The sequence below is a fragment of the Lepus europaeus genome, chromosome 12 (assembly GCF_033115175.1).
Source record: "Lepus europaeus isolate LE1 chromosome 12, mLepTim1.pri, whole genome shotgun sequence".
Lineage (NCBI taxonomy): Eukaryota > Metazoa > Chordata > Mammalia > Lagomorpha > Leporidae > Lepus > Lepus europaeus.
The window spans coordinates 74250438-74266028 of NC_084838.1; the positions used below are offsets into that span (position 1 = coordinate 74250438).

General features: G+C 44.4%; 1 protein-coding gene and 1 long non-coding RNA gene across 3 annotated transcripts in view; one reads left to right on the forward strand and one right to left on the reverse strand.

Annotated features, from left to right (window-relative positions):
- Window positions 1-905: 905 nt before the first annotated feature.
- LOC133771931 (nucleolar protein 58-like) lies at window positions 906-2867 on the forward strand. The gene is given in 2 exon segments (XM_062208354.1): window positions 906-1131; window positions 1243-2867. Coding segments are annotated over 2 exon segments (1602 nt in total). The 5' UTR covers window positions 906-1011; the 3' UTR covers window positions 2725-2867.
- Window positions 2868-3741: 874 nt separating this feature from the next.
- Window positions 3742-15591, reverse strand: part of LOC133771316 (uncharacterized) — a 123832-nt gene continuing 111982 nt past the window's right edge. For both annotated transcript variants that reach the window (XR_009867560.1, XR_009867559.1), the window contains 2 exons: window positions 5004-5067; window positions 3742-4028 (listed from right to left, as the gene is read on the reverse strand). This is a non-coding gene — a long non-coding RNA (uncharacterized LOC133771316). The remainder of the gene's footprint in view (window positions 4029-5003; window positions 5068-15591) is intronic.

Consider the following 15591-nt stretch of genomic DNA (forward strand, 5'->3'; position numbering starts at 1 on the left):
TGGAAGGGGAGAGCAAGTGGGAGGGGGGAGGGTTGCGGGGGGGGGGGGAGTTGTGGTGGGGGAAGCCTTTGTAATCCATGAGCTGTACTTTGGAAATTTATATTCACTAAATAAAAAAAAAAAAAGTGTACAAAAACCCATGCATCCTCAAACAGTCCCAGAAAGGTGAGGCCTAAAGTGGCAAGGCTTCAGGTCCCCCACACCCCCGCCCACCGTTCTCTCCCTCTCTCTCTCCACTTCTACCTTCTGCAACTCTGCTTTTCAAATAATTAAATAAATCTTTTTAAAAAATTTAAGAATTAAATGAAAATGAACAGATTATAAATTTTATTGAAGTATGTCATTACAAAAATTAAAGAAAAATGAAAAATATACAAATAAAATACATGCAATGGGTTTTCTTTAAATAAACAAGCTTTAAACTATGAAACTAATAAAATAAAATTAAAAATAAAAATTTGAAACAAATTAAATGAAATTTTAAAAGCTAAAGATAAAATATGATTAAAATTAAAAACAATATTTTCCACAGGCTAAAAACTAAAAATTAAATTTAAAATTAAAAACTAAATCTGAAATTAAAATTTAAAAATAAAATAAAAACTAAAAGTTATGAATTACAATGAAACTAATAAAATTAAATACATGAGATGGCTCTTCTTTAAAAGAACAAAATTTTAAAAGTAAATCAAAAATTTAAAAATTTAAAAATTTAAAAATAAAATTTGAAACAAATGAAATGAAATCTTAAAATTAAAGTTAAGATAAAATATGATTAAAATTAAAAACCATACTCTCCCAGAATCCTTGGAGAAGGAGAAGCGAGTTCCTGCGTTCCACATGCAGCACAGCGTGGAACCTCCGCGTCACGCGGTGTGATTCTGCGGGAGATGTGCGGCTTCGTGCTTTGCCAGCCGCGGCCTAGCGCGCTTTTTGGGGGACGCGCGTTGGTCCTCGTGCATTGCTGTAAAGCCCGTGGCGGGCCGTGCGGCCCCCTGACCCGGCTTCACCATGTTGGTGCTGTTTGAAACATCGGTCGGCTACGCCATCTTTAAGGTTCTAAATGAGAAGAAACTTCAGGAGGTTGACAGTTTATGGAAAGAATTTGAAACTCCAGAGAAAGCAAACAAAATTTACCCTCAAAGCCTGCAACTTTATGCTTCTTCAAGCATTAGTAGCCCAACATTTGGAAAACCTGGTCATTTCATGAAAAATATGTAACTGCCCTGATACCCCAATGACAGAGTAAAGCTAAAACATTTTGAGAAATTTCAGGATACAGCTGAAGCATTAGCAGCATTCACAGCTCTGATGGAGGGCAAAATCAATAAGCAGCTGAAGAAAGTTCTGAAGAAAATAGTAAAAGAAGCTCACGAACCTCTGGCTGTAGCTGATGCTAAACTAGGAGGGGTCATAAAGGAAAAGTTGAATCTCAGCTGTATTCACAGCCCTGTTGTTAATGAGCTTATGAGAGGAATCCGCTCACAGATGGATGGATTAATCCCTGGGGTAGAGCCACGTGAAATGGCAGCTATGTGTCTTGGATTGGCCCACAGCCTATCTCGATCTAGACTGAAATTTAGTGCTGATAAAGTGGACACAATGATTGTTCAGGCTATTTCCTTGTTAGATGACTTGGATAAAGAACTGAACAACTACATTATGCGATGTAGAGAGTGATATGGCTGGCACTTCCCTGAACTAGGAAAAATTATTTCAGATAACTTGACATACTTCAAGTGTCTACAGAAAGTTGGCGACAGGAAGAACTATGCCTCTGCCACACTCTCCGAACTACTGCCAGAAGAAGTTGAAGCAGAAGTGAAAGCAGCTGCAGAAATATCTATGGGAACAGAAGTTTCAGAAGAAGATATTTGCAACATTCTGCATCTTTGCACCCAGGTGATTGAAATCTCTGAATATAGAACCCAGCTCTATGAATATCTACAGAATCGCATGATGGCCATTGCACCTAACGTTACAGTCATGGTCGGGGAATTAGTTGGAACACGGCTTATTGCTCATGCAAGTTCTCTTTTGAATTTAGCCAAGCATGCAGCTTCTACAGTTCAGATTCTTGGAGCAGAAAAGGCACTCTTCAGAGCCCTCAAGTCAAGACGGGATACCCCGAAGTACGGTCTCATTTATCATGCCTCTCTTGTGGGTCAGACAAGTCCTAAACACAAAGGGAAGATTTCTCGAATGCTGGCAGCCAAAACTGTTTTGGCTATACGTTATGATGCTTTTGGTGAGGACTCCAGTTCTGCGATGGGAGTTGAAAATAGAGCCAAGCTAGAGGCCAGGTTGAGATCTCTGGAAGATAGAGGGATAAGAAAAATAAGTGGAACAGGGAAGGCATTAGCAAAAGCAGAAAAATATGAACACAAAAGTGAAGTGAAGACTTATGATCCTTCTGGTGATTCTACACTTCCAACCTGTTCTAAAAAGCGCAAAATAGAACAAGTAGATAATGCGGATGAAATTACTGAAAAGAAAGCAAAAAAAGCCAAGATTAAAATTAAAGTTGAAGAAGAGGAGGAGGAGGAGGAAGACAAAGTATTAGTGGTAGAAGAGGAAACACCTGTGAAGAAGAAGAAGAAAAAGGATAAAAAGAAGCACATTAAGGAAGAACCCGTTTCTGAGGAAGAGCCATGCACCAGCACCGCAGTTCCTAGTCCAGAGAAAAAGAAGAAAAAGAAAAAAAAGAAAGATAATGACAACTAATAGAAGGGAACTGTTATTCTCTGACCGGGACACATCAGCTTCAGTTGGGAGTGTACCAGAGATACCATCTGCAGTAACCAAGGGGTGATTGAGTAAAACAAAGCGAATCATCCATCCATAGCTTTTCAAACCAATTTGTGTCTTGACATCAACTCTGTTAACCTTGTTATATCATTTCTTAGAGTCTTTGATAAACAAATAAAAATATTTTATTTGTAAAAAAAAAATTAAAAACCATTACTTAAAACTTTTAACAAAATAAAAACTAAGAAGTTAAATTTAAAACTAAAAGTAATTAGTTGCAATGGAAACTCATAAAATTCAATAAAAATGAAAAATATAAAATAAAATTAAGACCTGAATATTAACAGATAAATTTCTTGAAAGATTGTCCAAAGTGAGTCCATTTTGAATTGTAAAATGGGATAGTTCTGCCTAAGGTAGACAACATCATGAAGAACATTTCAAGCACAGCAGTGTAGGGTTCTGTTCCAGGTATCCAGACTGAGACTGTTCCAAGTGTCCTAAAGGAGAGAGGTATCAGAAGAGAGAGATCTGAAGTTGAAATGAGGAGACAATTCCACCTGAAGTGGCTTCCAATAGACTCAGCAACCAATCACTGTAGGGATGACGACCTCCACAACGTGCAGTGATGCAACCCCTACAACATGCAGCAATGCACCCCAAAAATCTGCTGCACAGCAACCACCAGTTTGCAGCAATGCAACATGACAATCTGATCATTGCAACGACAGTTTGCAGCAATGCATAACTATCTGCTGCAAGGCCACCACAATTTGCAGCAATGTGAGGCCACAATCTGCATCAATGCACCAACCACAATATGCAGTGATGCGACCACCGCAGTGGGCAGCATTGCGGCCAGCACAATTTGCGGTGCTTCAAACACTTTAGTCTGTGGCAATGTGATCTCCTCCAACTGAGGGATATGAACATCACACACTGGAGCCATCGACCTCTCTGGTCTGAGGGACGTGACCATTGTCTGTACTGACTGGGACACTCTTGGTCTGGAATGAGTGTGCCCTCTGGGTCAGAGGAGTTGCGATCTCTTCAGTCTGCGACCTCCTCTGTCCATGGTGAAGGTGACCTCAATGTCTGCAGCCATAGTAACCTCCACGGTCAAGGGTGCCCATGACCTCTGCAGTCCAGAGAGTCTACAAGCTCCACAACTCTGACATGTGTGTGCCCGGTCACATGACAAGAGCTTCCCAAATAATTGATCGACCCTTTGATTCCTTTTTCTCCTCCTTTCCAGGCTTGAATGATGCAGAGATTCTCATCTGTAGGAGGAGGGATTCAGAGAGGAATGGGTAAGTCTTGGGATTTGGGGGAGATCAGAAAGGGAGGTGATGGAAACAGGGATGAAGTTTTCTGTAGCACCTCCTTGATGTGCTGGTTAATTTAATCACTTATTTTTTACTACTTGTTCTGTCATTGATCTATTACCTAAATATAACCTGTAAAGCAAACAGAAGAACAGTAGCTGGCATTTGGTGGAGGTTGATAAATTTTGCTGATTCAATAAATGTGTACAAAAACCCATGCATCCTCAAGTTTATTGATTTAAGGACTGATGAAAAGGGGGAGGTGGGAGGTTTTGAACAAGGTTCTATGAGAAGCAGTATTGGAGTTTTCACACACCTAATACATATATGTGTTTGTTCATTTAAGTCAGCTTAAGAGAGGAGCTCAGAACTGGTTAAGGAAGATACATCACAAACAGTTTTACTGTACATTCTTTAGAATTCTATTTAAGTAAATACAAATATTGAAAACATACACATGCATATAAATGTCTGCTTATTGATTTATTTAATGCTTCACAAAAGCCCTTGAGATAGATAAAGTATCAGTATCCTTATTTGACAGACGACCTCATTTCCTCAAAGTACATCATCATTTAGTTAAGGGTGTAAAATTAGACTCAAAGTTTTTGAGCAGATCCTCCCTAGAAACCTACAACTTATTAATAGGATCCTGGTAACCTACAAGAGTCATTCAGCATCCAACAATTCACACACTGCAGACCCAATTACATGTTGTCCACTTTAATGAAGGGAAGTAGAGATTTAGCCACACAAAGTAAAGACGATATTAAGTACTATTCTCTGCTAATATTAGTGATGGAAAAGTAGGTGTCTCTGCCAGTAAGATAGTTGAGATCATCATAGCAGCATTATGGTCATGGAGGTGTTCAGAAAGTCTGCCTCTCTCTTTCACTCAGAATAATTCCCATAATATGTAATTATACTTACTTAAACTAAAACGGACAGTTGGGTAATTAGGAGTTCTTCAGTCTTATCCTCCCAGAACTTTCACCTATAAAATGAAAATAGTTTCTCTGAACACTTTCAGCTACAAAGAAGTTTTTTGGTTCTGAATTTCATGGTGAATGAAATCAGTTTCTTTCATTTTTAGACCTTTTACATATTTCTCTGTTTTGTGTTTGGACAGAATGAAGGAGAAGTGAAAAGTCAAGATAAACAAATGATAACTTAAATGATACAGGAAATATTTTGTTGACTTACATGAACAGGTAGAATTCAATGCAATTAAGCTCAAATGTTTATATTTTAGCGCTGTTTGGTAGGGTAGAATCTTTAAGTAAAAAAAAAATCATGCATCCTATTTGGGAACTGCAACCTGCAAACCCCTTCAGTTACTGGTTAGACTCATTCCAGAGAATCATCTTCAGGTACTACCCCTTTCTGTACCTGGTGTGTACCTCAGTTTTCATCCTATGCCAGATATCTGTTAATACTCAGTGCCCCAATTTCAATCTTGCCAAGACCTGTACAGTTTTACAGGACAGAGAATCATATCTTTTATTTCCCTGTGGTCAAAACATGGTGAAAGTGCAAGAGGAAGAGTTCAAGGAGATGTGCCTGGGTTCCTAATTAAACAGAACAGAATATTGTATTTCATAGAATATTGCTCAATCATGGGAGATTTTTGGCTCTATTTTCATACCAAGCAAGTTGCGCAGGTGGCAAATTTAAATTTAATTTTACAGTAATGACAAAGCAGACATGAGCTCTTCCTTTCTTGGTCACATTAGATACATGGAGCTAAATACCAAGCCCATCTGCTCTGGGAGAATCAGGAATGCATGAGCATGTCTGGCTTTAGTATAAAGAAAAATGTACCTACATTTGAGCAGTTTTATAAACCACTAAAATTATAAGCACAGTATCTTAACACAGGACAGAGAGAACCTAGCCTTCAGTGATGTCACGGTGCTGGGAGAGAAGCACAGAGGGAAGAGGTGAGGAGGAGCAGAGGGGGGCCCCTGGTCGTTCCCCCTCTGGGACTCACTTATGCCTGGCTCCTCCTTCTTGACATTCAAACACAGAGACTTCTGGAGTCAGCCTGTGCAATCATAACAGACAGCTACTTGCTCATGCTATTCTCACTGCAAACTGGCACGGCCTGGCCTGATACATCACCACTGCCCATGTGGACTCTTAATCCACAGGTGAGTCACAAAGCAAAGAAACAGGAGCAGAAGCAGGACAAGAACACAGTTTTACTGATAACAGGGCTGGGAAAGTCCAAGGAACAGGGAGTGCTGGTGGGCAGCAGGGTGAGTGAGTCCTCCAGACTCTAACAGTGAAGACGCTGTGCAGAGTTGGGTCCTCAGGCGACCACGTGAAGTCAGGGAGGGTGCAGCCGATGATCTACACAGAGCTCCCATACAGTCCACACGGGGGCCTTCATATCTACTGCAGTGCTCATTAGGCTCGCCTGCCCCATGCCTTCCAGCATACACACACTTACAACATACACACATGCACATCGCACACATAAAATAAGCTTTGGGGCCTCTGGCTTCTCTAAGAAGAGTGCAGGATAAGTTTTAAAGGGAATGATAGGGAAAAAAGGAATGCTTTGGTAGTTACTATGAAGCCAAGCGCAGGGGAGTACTCCAGCAGCTGCTGACTATACCCACAGAACACACAGAGCACAGGTCTCCTAACAGATTTTGTTTCACCAAAGTCATGGGTCTTCAAAGTGTAGGTATCTGCTATATAGATAAATCCCAGTTGTACTGGTAGGAAGCAAGCACAAGGGCATAGACATGGGTGCCATTCACTACAAAGTATGGTGTGTGTGTGTGTGTATGTGTGTGTAGGGCAGGTGGGCCACAGATGCCTGGAATGTGAGGAGCACTGGAAGTGAGTCCACACATAGCAATGTTGCTGGCCCCTCCCCTTGCAACAGCCATGCTCTGGCCAGGTGGCTCCAAAGTTATGGACCCAAAGCATGGACAGGATTGGTGCTAACTGTCCCTGTTCCTAAGCACTGGAATTGGAATGGGGGGTGGGGGTGGGGGCTGGAAGGGAGACAGAAAACCTAAACTCCCACCATCCAGAGGGACTGCTGGCTCCAAAGACATTACTGGCTCTAGAGGAAGTTGCCAAACAATGAGGTACGGTCCACAGTGCTGGGAAGTCTGGTGGCAACTACAAAGCCAAAAAAAGTCTCTGTCCTGATAGGGTGAGCCAGTCAGTTTTTGTCTAGTATCACAGATGCAGAACATGACCACATCAAACCCACATACCTGATAGCATCAGGCAGGCTCTAGGTGGCTGAGCAGCAGGAGAAGTTAGTTCAACTGCTCACGCTTAGATCATTGGTCTCCCTCCAAAAGAGCTCTCACAATGTGACCCCATGTGTCAGCAGAGTAGGAGCTCCTGGATTATAGGGATGATTGGTATTACAGTTAGTTGCTGGGCTGACCATGCAGGCAAACCAGCAGGAAGCGACTTGACTAAGGCAATGCTATGAATGGTGGTGTGTTCCCAGCACCAGCAAGCACCATGGAGAATGGGAGGCAGGTCTCCTTGGACACTGAGGGAGGATGGAAGATAACAGACTTGGAAGGAGGACAACATCCTTCAAATTAGTGATGCCCCCACAGGCTTGGACAGCGACGTTGCAGAGGCACTGCCTGTTGGGGTGGAGGGGACTGCAGGAGACATTGTGGGATGGCCTATACATTCAGAAGCATTGACGAGAGTCTCTTTGTTCTAGTTATTCAGGGTTCTTAAGGTTGGAATGAAGAGCAGTTTCTGGGCTAAAGGGATGGTCAAAAATTGTGGTGGGAACCCTTAGTCTAAGTGAGCTGGTGCCTTATCTCTTTTCACCGGATCCTGGAACCACTTGAAAGAGAAGGTGGAGCATGGGATCAGAAATGGGGGTTGCAAGTATGGATGAAGATGCAACCCCTACATTGGGACTAGAACTAAAGGGAGGAAGAGGGTCAGCAGAGACAGAGGAGCAGACTTGGGAGTTATGTGTGCTGTTACCTTAGGAAAATGTAGTGGGGGGGAAGGCAGAGAGACAGATAAGCTTGGAGTGAGGCAGGCAGTTCTTCCAAGCCAAGCAGTGGTAGCAACACTCGGGACCTGCCACATCTATGTGGGCAGGGACGGGGAGTCTACACTCTCTGCCACTGGTGGACAGGGGCTGGCGTTGTGTCACAACAGATAAAGTCACCACCCGTGATGCTGGCATCTCATATGGGCATTGGTTCAAGTCCCAGCTGCTGTACTTCTGATCCAGATCCCTACTAGTGTGCCTGAGGAAAGCAGTAAAAGATAGCCCAAGTGTTTGGGCCTCTACACTCATGTGGGGGACCTGGATGAAGCTCCTGGCTCCTGGACTCAGCCTGGCCGAGTGCTGGTTGTTGTAGCCATCTGTGGCAACAACAAGCATATGGAAGATATCTCTGCCTCTTTCTTTCTCAGTAACTCTGATTTTCAAATAGATAAGCAAATATGAGAGAGAGAGAAAGAGAGAGAGAAGGGGAGGGGAGGGAAAACTGAAAGGGCAGTTTAATTTACCATCCCAAGGCCTCTATTTTACCCTCCATGGCCTTAGTGTACAGTGCCTTCTCCCCCTCAACAGCAATGGAATTCTATTTGGGAGGCAGGGGCAACTCACATGAGTGACACAGGAGAGGAGTCCTGCAGGTGTCAGAAGTGACAGAGTAAGAGGCATCCTTGTGGGCCCCAGGCTCAACTGAAGACCAGCAGAGGTAGGTGTCACAGTGCTATTGTCAAATGGACCATCTGTGAAGTTTGCTGCCTGCATGGTCTGGCCTTCTGTCCATAGGCCTCGAGAGTGGGGCTCCTGGCATTCCCTTTTAGGGGAGCGAGGGACAGCCTACAGCTGGTTCTGGGAGCACTACCAGCTGCAGAAGGGGCTGTGCCTGAGGCAGGGTCCCTGCAGTGAGGCTGTGTGGCCATAGCACCAGCAGGCACTGCACTGCAGACCTGGAGGCTTTCCTGGATAGGCCCAGCCAGGCCTGCTATGCCAGGGAGGGAGCACAGTCTCCCTGGGCAGCCAGCAGTCTAGACGGTTTTTCTTCAAAGGGAGAGGGGCCGGTTTTCTCCTCTTGCTCTGCCATTTCCCTTCGATTCTTCAGTCTCTGTGGGCTCAGGAAGGTGTTGACGACTTATTCTGGGCCCCTCATAGTCACTGGGGCGGCCACTTCCTGGACGACACTGGGCCTCCTCTCTCTGGCTGTCCATGGAGTAGCAAGGCTGCAGGTTTTCCTTCCAAAGGCCAGAGGCACCTGCATGGGAAGGAGGTCTTCCTGGTCTCCAGGGGTCCAGCTGGTTTGTTCCTAGGAAGAGATCTGATCTGCTTCTCTTCTTTTTCCTTCCCTTCCCCTGGCTGCTGGTCTCCTTCACTGGGTGGCCTCACCCTCAACATTACTGGGCCCAAACAGCAGGACACAACTTGATTCAGGTTTTTCATTGCCAATGTTGCCCTGGGCCTCCTCCATGGGGGAATCCACCCAATGGCAGGGACGGAGATGCCCCTCCAAAGGCCTGCCTGCTGTGGGAAGGAGGTCTTCCTGGGCCTGCAGGGGCCTGGATGCTTCCTCACTTGGGTCTAGGAGGGTGATCTCCTCCAATTCCTCCTCTTCCTCTTCTTTCTCCCCTTCCTTCAGATGCTCACTGGCAGGGTCCTCAGTGTCACTCTGCCCTGCAAGAGAGTGTGGATGTTGTGCAGAGTCTTCACCACTAGCACCACCATGACCGCACTCAGGTACACCCTGGGTCTCTTCACTCACAGTGTCCAAAGAATGGCTGGGCTGGTAGTGTCCCCTAAGAGTCCCAGGAGTGCTCTCTGGGGGAAGGAGACCGCCTTCTGTCTCCAGGGATCTGGCTAGCTCATCTCCTGGGCAAGGGGCACCACTTTTCTCTTCCTCCTTCTTATTGTTCACCCCTTCTTGCAGCGGTTTCTCAGCCTCAGCAGGTGGCAAGGGAGGCTTGAATACCCGGAACCTCTTGTTGGCCACGGGGGGGGGCAGAGTCACCCCGACGCGCCTGTTTCGTAGCCGCTGGAACTTCCGCATTTTGCGGACTGGCTTCTTAGAGAAGTACTCCGGGAACAATCGGGCTAGGAATTGTTGCACTGGTCCCAGGGGATCTGGATCCTCGGAGAGGTCGTGGTAGAGGACAGAGTCGGGTGTGGCCTCGAGCTCGGGCTGGGGCTGGGGCTCAGGCTCGGGAGCGGGCGCAGGCGCAGGCGTAGGCATAGGCGCAGGCTCGTGCAGAGGAGCTACAGAATCATCCTCTCCCAGAGCCACGGCATCCTGGGCCTCAGGTGCCACGCAGCAGGAGCTGCAGTGACATTTTCTAAAACAATTTCCCATCGTGAAAGACACGCTCCCGGGTCTGATGGATGCCCTGTGGAGGAGATGCTCTCCTCCATGTCCAGTCCGTGGATGACCTCGTGTGCAAATGCTGAGATAAGTGCCTGTGAAGCCACATCAGAGGTGACAATGAGGGGGCGTGGCACAAAAGGGAGGGGCGCAACAGCAGCCCAGGGGTGGGGGTGGGGACGCAACAGAAGGCACCAAAAGGCAAAACACCAGGCTTGGCTCTAGGCCCATCATGACTTTGTAGCACCTGTGGCCGTCCTGCTGCTGGCTGCTGGCGTTTGGTGCTACAAGGGCCCCTGCAGAGCCTGGGCTTCAACCTGGGCTTGGCCTCCACGGACTTCTCTCTGATTTTCCCAGGGCCCACCCCAAGCCCCTACTGGCCACATGTTGCAGACTCCCTCCCCTAGCCACCAAGGGAAGAACCAGCTGAAAACAGCCTGGGAGCACCACAGATCCCACCAGACTCATCCAAGTGTCCTGTTCAGCACCCACAGGACACAGGTGCACCTTCACCATGGCCACCCTGGCTGCCAGCATCAACAGGCTTGGCTTCAGGGTCTCCTGGGAGGGGATGTGGTGCCCTGACCTGACTTGGTGCTGTCACCCCTGACAGCTGTTGCTGGCAAGCAGGCTCTCCTCCCTGTTATCTACCAACGAGGTTGAACACAGTCCTCACACTGTCCTTTAGGTCACACACAGGGTGGTCTCCCAGATGGCTCTGACCCCAGGCTTTGTGATTGCAGAGCATGCACTCTGAAATGTGCTGCCTCCTTGTCTTTTATGCATCAGGCATGGCTGGGATTTCTATACTCTTTAGGATCCTTGGCACCATGGCAGACCCATCATGAGCACATGTGGCTCTAATCTCCTCGGAAGTGCTGGGGCAGCATCACTAGCTGCACATGCTATCATCCCATTTCTCTTTACTGAAGGAGCCTTGTAGCCCAAATGTTCTTCTTGGCCTAGGTGGAAGTGTAGAAAATATGTAAAGACTATACTTTAGATCCAGTTTGGTCTCTCCTGATGGAAATGTGCCAGTGGATTAGTTCGTGTAGATAAAAGGCCAGTTTCCCTGACCTTCGTGGTCTAAGCCTAGAAAGCAAAGATGATTTATTCACGAGTCCACAGTGGAGCACTGTATTGGATTAAGGTCAGGTGAACATGTTTTGGTCCATGTGCACCTGCTTCAGTATACAGTAGTGTCACCTCTGTCACTTTAGATTTTCTTATGCCCAAGAGAGGAAACATACTCCTGGATGTCAGCATAAGGGAAACATGTCACCCTCCTAGAAGCTGGAATTCCAGCATGGCATGCAAGAAGGACCATATTAATTCTCATTTCTTTGCTTTACTTCATTAGAGTGTTTTTCTCTCTCAAGGGGCTGATGTGTGTCAGCCATATGACAGGCAGAAGTTTGATAACAATGAATCTTAAAAATAATCATGTTTTTTTATATATATTTTATTTGAAAGGTAGAGTGACAGAGAGAGAGAGGGAGGGAGGGAGGGAGGAAGATATTCCATCTGATGGTTCAGTTCCCATATGGCCACAAAGACCCAGGCTGAGCTAAGGCCAGGAGCCTGGCATTCCATGCAGGTCTACTACATGGGTAGCAGGGATCCCAGCAGTTGCACAATCTTCCACTGCTTTCCCAGGCACATTATCAGGGAGCAGGATGGGAAGCAGTGCAGATGAGACTTGAAATGACACTCAGATTTGGGATGACAGCATCGCTGGCCGTGGCAACTTAACCTGCTATTCCACAACACCAGCCCACTGTAACTTTGAATATAAAAATCCATTTACAGTGGCACTGAACATAATTTATGAATTACAAAATTTGTTTTAGCCTTCTGCTCATAGATTCCTTTCATAGTAGTATCAGAACAAATTGGAACATCTACCCCCAATACTCTTTGATGTTGGCAGTTTGCATAGGTTTTACTAACACCCAAATTCTTTTTGAAAAGAGAATTATACTAGAAGCCCTTTATAACTTCTTGGAACAGAAATCATGTACACTTATAGCCCTTAACTTTAACTTCTTGATACCATTTGAGAAGTTTCAATAAGGAACATGATTTTGTTTGGATAAGAACAGGTTAATACATATTTTAGCATTATTTCCTACAGGGACTCTAAAAAGAGGATTCTATGCCACATATATTTGAAAACAATAAATTATAGTCATGTTATTTATATTTTCACAAAAGAAGAAAAAAGTCATCCAACTTATGATGAATGTAGGGAATCTGGGGCAATAATATGTAATTTGGACCAAAGAATTATACAAAACCACTTCTCAATATTTATTGTCAAATGGATATAGGTGGACCAGATGCTTTATTTTTCTTTTTTTAAAAGATTTATTTATTTGAAAGTCAGAGTTACACAGAGAGAGGAGAGGCAGAGCGAGCGAGCGAGCGAGAGAGAGAGAGAGAGGTCTTCCATCTGATGGTTCATTCCCCAATTGGCCGCAAGGACCAGAGTTGCACTGATCCGAAGCCAGGAGCCAGGAGCTTCTTCCAGGTCTCCCGCATAGGCACAGGGACCCAAGGACTTGGGCCATCTTCCACTGCTTTCCCAGACCATATCAGAGAGCAGGATCAGAAATGGAGCAGCCGGGTCTTGAACCGGAGCCCATATGGGATGCTGGTGCTTCAAGGCAGGGCATCAACCCGCTGCGCGACAGCACCGGCCCCCAGATGCTTTCTTTGAGATCTAGAATATTCTGACTTGTTTTTGTAAGGTGAAAATAACAATAGGTTCTAAGTAGTTATTCTGACATAATTTGGTATGGCAATAGCAAACATGGTAAGATAAAATTTGTTAAGACAAAACACATAAACAGGATTCAACAATGAAGACACTGCTTAGGGCACATGCAGTCCACACAGGAGTATCAGGTTGGAGTCCAGGCTCTGGTTTGGATTCAGTTTCCTGCTAATGTGCATCCTGAGAGGCCTGGGGTGATGCTCAAGTATGTGAGTCCTTGTACTCAAATGGTAGACCCAGACTGGGCTCTGGGCTCCTTACCTCAGATTGGGCCAGCTCATTCAGATCCAGCTAAAAAGCCATGAGAGTATCTAAGGCATGGAAAGTCAAGACACTGTGGAAAAAAAAAATTACCTAAATGAAATATCTCTGCGAGTGAGATCCCAGTGGAAAGAATGGGCCATCAAAGAAGGAGGTACCTTTCTCTGAAGGGAGGAGAGAACTTCCACTTTGAATATGGCCTTGTCTACATAAGATCAGAGTTGGCAAACTCAAGAGGCTTCCATAGCCTTGGCAGCATATGGCAAGAGCCTCAGTGATCACTGACATCATAAATAAGAGTGTCAATTGTTAAATCAACAACATGAGTCACTATGCACTTGCTCCCCATGTAGGACCTCTGTCCTTAATGATTTGTACTGTGAAAATTAACAGTAAAACTAGTCTTCAATCAGTACTTTATACTTTGTGTATCTGTGTGGCTGCAAACTGTTGAAATCTTTACTCAGCATAGAGTTGATCTTCTGTATATAAAGATAATTAAAAATGAATCTTAATGAAGAATTGGATGGGAGAAGGAGTAGGAGATAAGATGGTTTGTGGGTGGGGGGAAGAACTGCCATAATTCAAAAGTTCTACTTTAGAAATTTATATTTATTAAATAAAAGTTTTCTATTAAAAAACAAAAACACCAGATTGGCCCAGCTGCAGATGTGGCAGGCACTTGGGAAGTGAACCAGCACACAAAAGATGTGTGTGTGTGTGTGTGTGAGAGAGAGATCTAAGTAAAATTTAATTTATGGTAAAAATTTTTAATAACAGTAATTTAGATTTTATAAGTGAGATTACTTTTAATTTGACAACTTTATTTTTTTTAACTTTTATTTAATAAATATAAATTTCCAAAGTACAGCTGTTGGATTACAGTGGCTTCCCCCCCCCCATACTTCCCTCCCACCTGCAACCCTCCCCTCTCCCACTCCTTCTCCCATTCCATTCACATCAAGATTCATTTTTAGTTATCTTTATAGACAGAAGATCAATTTAGTATATATTAAGTAAAGATTTCAACAGTTTGCACCCGCACAGAAACACAAAGTGTAAAGTATTGTTTGAGTGCTAGTTATGGCATTAATTCACATCATACAAGACATTAAGGACAGAGATCCTACATGGGGAGTAAGTGCACAGTGACTCCTTTTGTTGACTTAACAAACTGACACTCTTGTTTATGCGTCAACAATCACCTAAGGCTCTTGTCATGAGTTGCCAAGGCTATGGAAGCCTCTTGAGTTTGCCAACTCTGATCTTATTTAGACAAGGTCATAGTCAAAGTGGAAGTTCTCTCCTCCCTTCAGAGAAAGGTACCTCCTTCCTTGATGGCCCGTTCTTTCCACTGGGATCTCACTAACAGAGATCTTTCATTTAGGGTTTTGTTTTTGTTTTTGTTTTTGTTTTGCCAGAGTGTCTTGGCTTTCCATGCCTAAAATACTCTCATGGGCTCTTCAGCCAGATCCAAATGCCTTAAGGGCTGATTGTGAGGCCAGAGCACTGTTTAGGACATCTGCCATTCTATGAGTCTGCTGTGTATCCCACTTCCCATATTGGATCATTCTCTCCTTTTTAATTCTATCAGTTAGTATTAGCAGACACTAGTCTTGTTTATGTGATCCCTTTGACTCTTAACCCTATCATTATGATCATTTATGAACTGAAACTGATCACTTGGACTAGTGAGATGGCATTGGTACATGCCACCTTGATGGGGTTGAATTGGAATCCACTGGCATGTTTCTAACTCTACCGTTTGGGGCAAGTCTGATTGAGCATGTCCCAAGTTGTACATCTCTTCCCTCTCTTATTCCCACTCTTATATTTAACAGAGATCACTTTTCACTTAAATTTAAATACCTAAAAATAATTGTGTGTTAATTACAGAGTTCAACCAATAGCATTATGTAGAACAAAAAAAAATACTAAGAGGGATAAAGTATTAAGTTGTTCATCAACAGCCAGGACAAGGGCTGATCATGTCACTGTTTCTCATAGTGTCCATTTCACTTCAACAGGTTTCCTTTTTGGTGCTCAGTTAGTTGTCACCGATCAGGGAGAACATACGATATTTGTCCCTTTGGGACTGGCTTATTTCACTCAGCATGATGTTTTCCAG